Source organism: Melanostigma gelatinosum (assembly GCF_949748355.1).
Source record: "Melanostigma gelatinosum genome assembly, chromosome: 1".
NCBI classification, from domain to species: Eukaryota; Metazoa; Chordata; class Actinopteri; order Perciformes; family Zoarcidae; genus Melanostigma; species Melanostigma gelatinosum.
This window is the reverse complement of record NC_136634.1, coordinates 23,564,079-23,575,874: the sequence shown is the minus strand read 5'-3', so window position 1 is coordinate 23,575,874 and position 11,796 is coordinate 23,564,079. Positions and strand designations below refer to the sequence as shown.

At 43.7% G+C, this 11,796-nt stretch overlaps 1 protein-coding gene across 1 annotated transcript; it reads left to right on the top strand.

Moving 5' to 3' along the window:
- Positions 1–494: 494 nt before the first annotated feature.
- uba2 (ubiquitin-like modifier activating enzyme 2) lies at positions 495–11,478 on the top strand. The gene is made up of 17 exons (XM_079279711.1): positions 495–677; positions 1,570–1,653; positions 1,849–1,919; positions 2,027–2,091; positions 2,463–2,563; positions 2,685–2,806; positions 2,937–3,004; positions 3,169–3,290; positions 5,360–5,459; positions 5,668–5,819; positions 6,050–6,143; positions 6,326–6,438; positions 6,705–6,860; positions 8,865–8,961; positions 9,211–9,316; positions 9,485–9,627; positions 10,054–11,478. Exons 1-17 carry the CDS (start codon positions 537–539, stop codon positions 10,260–10,262), a joined length of 1,944 nt encoding a protein of 647 aa, XP_079135837.1. The 5' UTR covers positions 495–536; the 3' UTR covers positions 10,263–11,478.
- Positions 11,479–11,796: the final 318 nt, after the last annotated feature.

Genomic DNA, 11,796 nt, shown 5'->3' with positions numbered 1-11,796 from the left:
ATGGTGGTTATTTTTCAGCCATGTTCTTCATATATGTGTTGGAACAATATACTTATTTAAAAAGGTAAATACTTATCCAAGTAGCCTTTACTAGTCACAGTAAATACAAAGAGCAGTATTCGTTTGGCCTAACATACAAAACAACACAAAAAACTGTTACAGAGTAAATACAGGTGTACCAATGGCTTGATGGGTCCAGAACATCAGACATAACTCCAGATGTATCTAAGCGTGTATGGAGATACTTATTATCCTGACACTGCAGTGTGTCGGAGAACCAGGAAATGTCGTATTAGGCTCTACATATTATAATAATAGCATGTGGTCAATTATTTTATCTCTCAGGAGCTTAAGAGATCACCCCAGCCCAGTCTTTTAGTTGCCACAATCACCCAGAAGAGGGCGCTAATCGGACAAACAAGCGCCTCGGAAGCCCGCAGAAGAAGTGGAATAACCCGGAAGTAGACGGGACTTTGGTCTGTCGAAGAAGAAGCTCTCGGTGCCGCAGGCTCTGGGTCTGTCTCTAGCCGATCAACATGGTCCAACTGGTTGGGTCCCTCCGAAAGGAGCTCTCTGACACCCTCTCCACTTGCAAGGTGCTGGTGGTGGGAGCAGGGGGGATCGGCTGCGAGCTGCTGAAGAACCTCGTCCTCACCGGCTTCAAACAAATCGAAGTGGTCCGTCATACATATGTTTGTGTGTGTCTGTTAGCTAACTAGCTAGCATGCTAGGTCTTTGTGCTGCACAGACTGCGTTTGGGGGGCGGGCTCGGGCTAATTCCTGGGAGGGGGTGTTCGAAGGAGTAAAACATACGAGTGTTGGTGGTGGTTTTCTGATGTGTCCCCTAGTGCTTGGTTAAATGAGCAAGCCCGACTTTGAAGTCGGTAAAATATGAACACTGCGGTAGCAACAGTAGCTGGAGCGCTTGGCGCCATCAGGAGCGCTAAGTTAGCCTCACAACTTCTTTAAAATGAGACGGCTAACGAGGCGGCCGGCGATTTTTTAAAGTTTAAGTCTCTCGGAGCAACACGTGAAGCTGATAATCACTGGATCCCAGTGAAGGGTTCAGAGACCTCTAGGTGTCATTAAAGGTTGCTAGTAAACTGAATAATAGATTAATACTCACCAATATTTATTTGTTCCTTTCCTGACTTGGATGTCTTTTGTGTCCTTTCAAGACAGAGCTGAAAACAAGCAACGTTCATGGTCAAGCAACCTGCACGAGTAAACAACACACCCTGAGCCAGGCAAACAATAATCGGGGACACTAATAACAAGAACATGAAGATTCATAAACTTCCGACATTAGAGCCTGCAACTCTTCAAGTGGACTGACAGAATATACAGTAGCTGGTGGGCAGTTTGTAGCTCAGTAATTGAGAATGTTGCTATCGGTGTTTGGAGAATGCCATAATTATCTAGTGGATTGTGTGTCACCACATGCACAGGCTGACATTTTAAAATCGAAATAAATTGCTGTGAATGCGCTTGAGTGACAGGTCGATTGTGTCCGTCATGTTGCATTACGTGTACACGTGATTGACGTTATTTCCCCTTCTGTGTCGGCAGATCGACTTGGACACGATTGATGTCAGCAACCTGAACCGCCAGTTCCTCTTTCAGAAGAAGCATGTTGGCAAGTCCAAAGCACAGGTAATGCCAACATCAGCGTTAACCCCGTCGCCTTAGTGTTGTTTTTATGTGTTATAACGTTGTGTTATGTCGAACAGCCCTGCAATATGCACCCTGTATTCCCTGTAGTACCACACTGTGGACTAGATCGTTGTCAGCATGCTGTTTGCACGTTTCTGACTCAAGCCGGCTGCTCCGTCCTTATTGTTTTTGCAGGTGGCCAAGGAGAGCGTCTTGCAGTTTTGTCCCACTGTAAACATCACTGCCTACCATGACAGCATCATGAAGTGAGTTTTATTTTGGTTGTTGCTCCTTCTGATTCACTGAATAAATTAAGAGTTTTATCAGATTGTCCTTTTGATTTGATACTGATTGTGTCTATTTATTCTAACAGCCCTGAATACAACGTGGAGTTCTTCAGAAAGTTCATGCTGGTGATGAATGCTCTGGATAACAGAGGTATTGTACAGGCGGCGGTTTGTGTTACTCCTAACCAGGGCTGGGTGACAACACAACATGATCATTTATCGTCTTTCAGTGGAATCATATTGTGACGACACCCGAGATACGTTGTCTAAATTGACAATAACAAGCACATAATAATTTGTCAGAAAAATCTGAATCGTTACTTTCCATTTGTCAAGTATTGAATTCACACGTGTAAACAAAAAATAGGCTTTACCGTGCGGCTATTTCATATTCATTTTTTTAATTACCAGAAAATATATCGAGATTATTACTCATTATGGAGATATGAAAAGACCTGATATCCTGATAGATTTGTTGACACATTCAAATGATGATGATGAAAACACGTTCTGTCTCCGTAGCGGCCCGTAACCACGTGAACAGGATGTGTCTGGCAGCAGACATCCCGCTGATAGAGAGCGGCACCGCCGGGTACCTGGGACAGGTCACCGTCATCAAGAAGGTAGGGACACGCCCACCGTGGTGTTCCGCGTCACAACCTCCGTTGCATAGATCGTCTCATCGCGTCTCTTGTCTCCCCCTTCTCTCATTCCCTCCTGCGCCGCTCTCTCCTCGCTCCCCAGGGAATGACGGAGTGCTACGAGTGTCAACCCAAGCCCACCCAAAAGACCTTCCCAGGGTGCACCATCCGAAACACACCGTCTGAGCCCATTCACTGCATCGTCTGGGCCAAGTACCTCTTCAAGTAAGGCTCATCCTTATCACAGCCGCATACGAGCCTCATTCACGACAGACCCTCACCAGACCCGGAGTATAGAGGCCAGTATGCTAATGCTATGCTAATGGTCCCCTTGTATCGTTTGTTGCCACTATAGTCAGCTGTTTGGGGAAGAGGACGCAGATCAAGAGGTGTCCCCCGACACAGCGGACCCAGAGGCTTCATGTGAGTGGCAGCGCGGCATTGCTTTTGTAGAAAATGGTCTACTTGTTCTATATTTGGGGCAGCACTTTGTAACTTTGAAGTTTCCTGTTGGCGCTACAGCTTAGAAATACACAAGCACCAGACACTGTAAAACGTGTGTGTGTGTGTGTGTGTTCTGTAAACAGGGAATCCCGAAGACACGGCAGCTCGCGCCACGGCCTCAGAAATGGACGGGGACATCAAGCGGGTCTCCACCAAGGAATGGGCCCGCTCCACGGGGTACGACGCCGTCAAACTGTTCAACAAGGTCAGAGACGGTCCGACAAATCAAACCTGTGGGACTGTTTCAGAACAAGAATAAAAAACAACACGCAAGCTGAAGCTGTGCTTATACTAGCGCGGGACACCGTAGCGTGAGCGGCACGCGAGCTACGAGCACACACAAAGGCGCTCATGCTTGGCGAGCTGTTCGTTGGATTATTTGATTTGACTTGCAGAATATGAAGTCAAATATAGATTTATTTTTTTATGACCTCCTGAAAAACAGTTTGTCTTTGTAAACTCATCAGACGTGTAAACCGTGACGAAGTTGCTAAGTCGTCATTTTTTGTCACTCGCACCGGCTTCATTGTGGCAAGTATGGAGTGGTCTCACCGACGTCACGATCTCCTTAGTTACGAGGTCGGTCGGCCATGTTGGAGTACATACAGATCCTACATGGCGGCGCGTAAACAAGGAAGTGCGGCGAAAATACCATACTTTGAATCACTGGATAGTGCATCAAAGGTTCGCTACCTGGCCAAATTGAAGGTTATTGGTAACTTGGATCCCTATACGATGAGTGCAGATCGTTTCAGTGCCGATCCTACTTATCTTCCATCGGTAAACTACGCCAACATCTACACGTATCTCGTGAACACCCCGAGTCCTTACACGAAAGACGAGTTGGAGTGCTACAAAGGGCTCGACGCTTATAATCAGTTTGTCAGTGGATGGGTCCGAGACGTCAAAGCAACGGTCGTCGAGAATTCTCATCTCGTCATTGGAAGAGTAAATATATACAGATCTGGTCCGATATTTAGCAATATTCAATGTTTACTCAGCGCAAACAGACACGTGTGTTTGTTTACATTGTACGTGCACGTCATTGTGTGCGTGTGTGTAGGAATTCACTTTCAACTAACTCCTAACTTCACCCCCCCCCCACACATATATATATATATATATATATATATACATACATATATATATATATACATACATATATATATGATCCGACGTTAAACTGATATCAAGCAATGCTGAGGCTGCATCTCTGTGTTTCGCCTGTTGTACACGCTCGACGCGTCTCTGGCACCGACTGCTGTCACGGGCCGATGAAGCTTCGGTAACCTTCTCATGTCCAAGTTTAATTTATATTTCCTTTATTAAATACTGTTCACAAACGAATTTGCAAATAAAATCACTGACCACTTATAAAGTGATCCGCACATACTCTAGTGTACGCCAAATTCCATTCCTTTATATCTCGAGAGATGCGTGACAGCCATTTCTCGCGACGTCGCTTGGATAGTTCCTTCGTGTCATTTCCTTGATGTGTAATGACCGCTGGCAAACGAAAGAATGATTTCTTGTCTATCAGCTCTGCTGCCACAACCAAAGACAGCACAAAAGTTCACCACCGATAGGTTATGCGACTCAGCCGTGCATGCCAGTGGCTTTGTGTGTACTCCAACATGGCCGACAGCTAAACTGTGACGTCACACGAGACCACTCCATAAGCAGAGCTTAAGCAATGTCTTCATCTGTGCTCCTTTGACATAAACATTCACCTTTCAGTGCAAGGGGCCGGTCTACCGCTGCTTCAGTCACTTGTTGGTGCTATTGTGCGACTTTGGTGTTTTTAAAGTGTTCGTTTGGATTCAATGGACTCCGCTGGCTTTGAAGAGCGCATGAATAACTTCTTCAGTTCCTCGTTTTAAAGGGCGACCGCAAGATCAAGCGGTGAAGATATTAAATATCGCGCAGCGTTCTGTGTCTTAAACTGCAGATTTGTGTTTGTTTTAGTATGTTCGTTTAGTGTGTTTGCATTTAAGGTTGTAACTAAGAAGGGCTTACTCGCGAGTCAAAGTGTTCTATTTTCTTTGACATATTTCAGTTTAAATCTGATTTCACTGGCGTCTTGCTGGAGACGAACCGTAGTGCCGGGAGAACACGAGCACCAGCTTTCATGGGTCAAAGATTAGTCATTCAGGGAGCCGGTTGTAACATGCGGGTGGAAATTATACTTTGAGTTTGAGTGATTTAATCAGTACCGTATATTACGACCAAAGGCAAACACTAACCAGCTCTGTTCCGATTGGCTCTTCTCTCCAGCTTTTCAAAGATGACATCAAGTACCTGCTGACCATGGACAAGCTGTGGAAGACGAGGAAAGCTCCGACACCTCTGGACTGGCAGCAGCTGAAGAACAGTGGTACGTCTCTGTAAATCTTTATGCCACTTTAGCTTTCTGGTTAAATGCAGTTCGGGGACTCGTCTCCGCCCCGTTCTAGCAAAATTGTCTCCAGCAACTGCCGTTAATAATAATGCTGCTTATTAAAACCCCTGTAACTCATCATATTATTGCCGTGGTAGTTGTTTATTCGTTTGTGGTGTTCATCTGTACTTGTTTGTGTCCCCAGCGTGTCCTCGGGAGGTGTCTGTGGGTTCGGGTCTGAAGGACCAGCAGGTTCTGGGTGTTTGGGGTCTCTGCCAGCTGTTCCAGCACAGCGTGGAGACTCTCCGCTCACAGCTGAAGGAGAAGGGAGAAGCAGCCGAGCTGGTGTGGGACAAGGTAACGCACAAGCACCGACCAACGGAGGCAATGTTTGCAAAAGTTCCTCCAGAAAGACACCGAGAGACACATTTGTGTTTAACTGTAAAACCTCAAGAAGCTTCAAGTCTTGTTGAACGTTTCAGGTTTCTTAAACGGAATACACAGCCGTAGTGTAAACGTCAGTGCCACACACACACACACACACACTCACTGTGTTGTTAATGGCTCATGTGTTCCTTTGTTCCCAGGATGACCCCCCAGCCATGGACTTTGTCACTGCTGCAGCCAACCTACGCATGCACATCTTCAGCATGAACACGAAGAGTCGCTTCGATGTGAAGTGTAAGTCGCGTCGTTTCGACAGGAGAATTTGGTCACACTGCAAACGATCGTGTAGAATTTGCTGTGTTTTTAATTAACCAACATATTGTACATTATGTGAATTAGTTCTGTTATACACTTATAGCGCACATTTAAAAAATCCTCACTTTAGTTTAAATTGGTGTTTGTTTTGTTTGTTTCAGCCATGGCGGGTAACATCATCCCCGCTATTGCTACGACCAACGCGGTCATCGCTGGACTCATTGTGCTGGAGGGTTTGAAGATCCTGTCTGGGGAACTGGAGTCCTGTCGTACGGTGCGTACCAGGCGTCCACGACTGGACAGCAGCACTTTAATTATAGAGACAGGATTGTTCATATCTCATTCATAGCCTGATTTATAGCAGTAGTAAAGAAGGCCAATATGAAGCACTGATGGCTGCCATGTTGCATGAGCAGTTTTCTGTTTCGTGCGGAGGAAAGGCTTCAGAGCCAGAACTTGGGGCTCAGAGTAGAATCCTTTCCTGTCGGCTCTCGTCGTTTCTCCGCGTGTCATGTCGGTCGCCGTCTGTCTCTCCTGCAGATCTTCCTGAACAAGTGTCCCAGCCTCAGGAAGAAGCTGCTGGTCCCGTGCATCCTGGATCCGCCCAGCGCCAACTGCTACGTCTGCGCCAGCAAACCCGAAGTCACGGTCAAGCTCGACGTCCACAAAACCACGGTGCTTTCTCTGCAGGACCGGGTAAATACGAGGAGCTTGTTTTCACACATCCACCAACCTGCCTCAAGTCCACTCATTCGCAAACAGCTGGAACAGCTCTGATGTGATTTTGACAACTCTTTGAGTTATTGACGCTATTAAAACAGTCCTAATGGAGCGTAGGGGTGGGAATCACCAGAGGTCCCGCGATACGATATTATCACGATACTGCGATATTATCACGATACTGTGATATTCTTAGTATTGCGATGACATATTTTGCAATTTATGACTTTTTTCAACTTCAAATTATGTCCCCAAAGGAAAACTGTGTCAACATGTTGGATCCAATAAGATGTTCATCTCACTTCAGTCATTTTTATTGCAGCAGAATATGATTGTCAAGCAGACAGACTGACCAACACTGTCATAAACTTTGTATCACTACATAGTCCAACTGAACTAAATGCAAACGTGTGGACTCAGTATATGAACTTTAACTTATATAAGAGTTATATAACTCAGTATATGAACTTTAACTTATATAAGAGTTATATAACTCAGCATATGAACTATAACTTATATAAGAGTTATATAACTCAGCATATGAACTATAACTTATATAAGAGTTATATAACTCAGTATATGAACTATAACTTATATAAGTTATATAACTCAGTATATGAACTATAACTTATATAAGAGTTATATAACTCAGTATATGAACTATAACTTATATAAGTTATGTAACTCAGTATATGAACTATAACTTATATAAGAGTTATATAACTCAGCATATGAACTATAACTTATATAAGAGTTATATAACTCAGTATATGAACTATAACTTATATAAGAGTTATATAACTCAGTATATGAACTATAACTTATATAAGAGTTATATAACTCAGCATATGAACTATAACTTATATAAGAGTTATATAACTCAGTATATGAACTATAACTTATATAAGAGTTATATAACTCAGTATATGAACTATAACTTATATAAGAGTTATATAACTCAGCATATGAACTATAACTTATATAAGAGTTATATAACTCAGCATATGAACTATAACTTATATAAGAGTTATATAACTCAGCATATGAACTATAACTTATATAAGAGTTATATAACTCAGTATATGAACTATAACTTATATAAGAGTTATATAACTCAGTATATGAACTATAACTTATATAAGAGTTATATAACTCAGCATATGAACTATAACTTATATAAGAGTTATATAACTCAGTATATCAACTATAACTTATATAAGAGTTATATAACTCAGCATATGAACTATAACTTATATAAGAGTTATATAACTCAGTATATCAACTATAACTTATATAAGTAGGATATTAGAGTTATATAACTCAGCATATGAACTATAACTTATATAAGAGTTATATAACTCAGTATATCAACTATAACTTATATAAGTAGGATATTAGAGTTATATAACTCAGTATATGAACTATAACTTATATAAGTAGGATATTAGAGTTATATAACTCGGTATAACTTGTGATGCGTGGACGTGGAGGGCAGAGAGACAGTTATGCGCTGCACTCTCCCCATGAGCCGGCTACTGTTGGCAAGGCCAGATGTCTCTATCTTTGTTTTGACCAACTTCCTACCAATCACACTGACCCAGGACCTTTGCTGACCTCACCAGAAAACAACTCAGCACCACCTAGTGGACTGAAAAAGTAATTGATTTGATTTTTCTAATATACAATAAAAGATCGATACTTGGCGTCCATGTATCGATACAATATCGCCACGCAAAATATCGCGATACTATGCTGTATCGATTTTTTCCCCCACCCCTAATGGAGCGCCACAGCTTCAGTTCAAACGAAAAGGAGGTCATTGGCCTAAGCAGCCAGAGAAAAGCCTGTATGTCTATAAAGGACAATGCAGCACGTAGTTGGTGAGAGGCGGTTGGATTGTAAAAGTTGCTGTGGGATCAAGATGTTGACCGATCCTCACTTAGTCGTCGTTGACCTGATGTTTCCGTATGTTTTGATCAGATCCTGAAGGAGAGGTTCGGCATGGTGGCTCCAGATGTTCAGATCGAGGACGGAAAAGGGACCATCCTCATCTCCTCGGAGGAAGGAGAGACGGAAAGTAAGTGGGGAGGGAGGGGGGGGGAGATAGGAAGCAATGCATCGCACTCTGTGACTCTCCATTCGGACAGAGGAGGGTGCTGTGGCTGCATCTGTCTATTAGTCCATCGCTCAAACTGGACAGACGGGAGGAGATTAAAAAAGCATTTAGTGAACAGCACTAAACAGAACAGAACTAGCAAGATTTATTAATGAATGGATTGTCCCCACGTGTATAGTATTACAAACACGTGTGTGTGACTCTCCACAGCCAACAACAGCAAATTTCTTGCTGATTTCGGGATCCGTAACGGCAGCCGCCTCCAAGTCGACGACTTCCTCCAAGACTACACGCTCCTCGTTAATGTCCTGCACACGTACGTCCCTCCGGTCATTCCATCGTGCGAGTAAAATGCTTTGCTTTTCATTGTTACGTTGACATTGTTGAATGCACTCATGTTTAATCTCTAATGTGTTTTATTGTTCTGGTGACTTTCAAGTGAACAAAACTCCTGAAAGCTATTTGTTTGCCTCTCCATTGGCAGCGAGGAGCTACAGAAGGACGTGGAGTTCGAGGTTGTAGGCGAGGCCCCGGACAAAGCTCCACCCCCTCAGACTAACCAGGAGGAGGTGAACAGCATCACCAACGGCAACAAGGACTCCGCCCAGCCGTCCACCTCCTCTAAAGGTCAGCGGGAGAGAAACCGTTTTCCTTTTACTTCACATCAGAGTGCTGCGTGTTTAGTTTGCTCCTGTCTCTGTAACTACAGTGAGTAGGGGGTGTGTGTGTGTGTGTGTGTGTGTGTGTGTGTGTGTGTGTGTGTGTGTGTGTGTGTGTGTGTGTGTGTGTGTGTGTGTGTGTGTGTGTGTGTGTGTGTGTGTGTGTGTGTGTGTGTGTGTGTGTGTGTGTGTGTGTAATGGCTTTATTTTATCTGTAGTGATATCAGATCTGTGGATCTGAAGGTGTATCAGACACAAAGACACGGCATGTTATTATGCCGATATCTTTCATTCCGACAATCGTGAGGCCAACGTTGGAAATATAGCGTTCACGTTTCAAACAACAAGTTGTTTGTTTTTCCACCTGTGAACGCTGTTGTCCGCCACCTTTCAGCTCCAGCGGAGGACGATGACGTCATGATCGTTGACTCTGAGGAGGAGGAGGAAGAGGAAGGGGCGTCGTCCAGCACGGCACCTACTTCCACCAAGAGGAAGCACCCAGACGCAGAGACCGGCGAGACCTCCACCAAGCGCCCGCGGATGGACCAGTCGAGCGCAGCTGCTGCCGACAATGACGACGACGACGTCATCGCTCTGGACTAACCCCCCACACACACACACCCTACCCACACACACCCCACCCCATCCCTCTTTCTGGTCTCCCTGAAGGACTGAGAACTCTTTGAAGGCTTATCATTTGTAAGTCAGGACTGACAGTAGGTTCAATTAAAACACCTCTTTTATGGAGAACATTTGACGGCCCTCGTTCGCCTCTAGTCACTTCCTCCCTCGCCCTGTTTGTGCTTTCATATGCTTTACGATGCTGTAAATATATTCTACATTTTAAAACTTTTTGGAAAAACACGTACTACAACTTTTGTTATTGTTATTCATTTCTGCTCCCTAAAAAATGGTTTAAAATTGATGGTTTAAAAACAAGTCTATTTTTGTTTGTTTTTTGTATTTTTTATAAACGTAATGTATTTCTCATGCTACACAAGTCAGGGTGTTTTTGTGCTTTGTGTTCGGGTAACAAAAGATGTAAAAAAAAAAAAAAAAAAAAACATTTTCAAGGGTTGTCATATGTTGTCTCAGTCGTTTGTGAAGGTCCGGTATTAGACGGACCCGAGGAGTCTGCAGCTCGTGGTTCTCTAACCAGCCTTGTCTGTTGATGTCCGTGTTTGACCACGTTGTGCCGTGGGGGCTGTTAGTTTGCTACCTCTTTTCTAGAACAAGTTTTTGGCTGCAAATTCATAACCACGCCCTCTATGACGCCGCCACAGCGAAGGCTTCCGGCTATGGAGCAGCACAGCGGCGCTAATGCAGCGCCCTGTGGACCTGATCCTGATCCAGGCTGGTAGTAGTTCAATGTTAACACGTTGGTCATAAGACTCGTTTGTGTTTGAGCAGAGAGGTCTGGCGTCTGGCGGCCCTCCTTTTTCACACTGCAGAGGTTGATGGGATGGCAGTGACATAAGAACCTCTTGCACAAAGTTCCTGCCGTCTTCTCCTGTGTCACACTGTCCATAATTTCATATTTCATTGTGATCTGATTTGTTGAAAGGCTGTGAGAGCCCTGTGGACCAATTTGGACGAAAAGACAAACTCAACAAAGGCACAGGCTTCTTTTTGTTTTTTTGTCTCTTCCATATTGATACAATAATCGTACATGTCTTGATTACATTACATATCTATCTCATTGTTGACTGGAGAGGGAAAATAACCCAAATGCATAGTTTCTATAGTGTTGGGCTTTAAAATTATTTTGACAGCCTGTTTATCTTGACACTCTGTTCTGGTTCAGAAAGTGACCTGAAGTAAACACACTAAAATAACATGCTGAATGTTTTCTTGATCTTCTGAATAGTTTGTTTGCTTCAGGGGTTAAAGTCTTAGTCATGAGGTCCGCTCCGGACAGCGTGTGACATTCTTTGAGTAGACTACCCATGATGCAACATTATGACACACAGACGGCACTTTATCAACGATTGATTTCAAAATATTTGACTTGGAACTTGACTGGAAATGAAAAATAATGGAAGTCTGTAAATACAGGGCAGGTACATATGTAAGAGCAAGGTGGTTCATGAAAGCACATGTTACTTATGATTGATAAAAAGTGACTGTTCTATTTAGG

Coding starts and splice junctions, on each gene's coding strand:
- uba2 (XM_079279711.1), top strand. CDS start 537: ATGGTCCAACTGGTTGGGTCCCTCCGAAAGGAGCTCTCTGACACCCTC. Junction 5,460..5,667: donor GCAGCAGCTGAAGAACAGTG/GTACGTCTCTGT, acceptor TTGTGTCCCCAG/CGTGTCCTCGGGAGGTGTCT. Junction 8,962..9,210: donor GGAGGAAGGAGAGACGGAAA/GTAAGTGGGGAG, acceptor GACTCTCCACAG/CCAACAACAGCAAATTTCTT.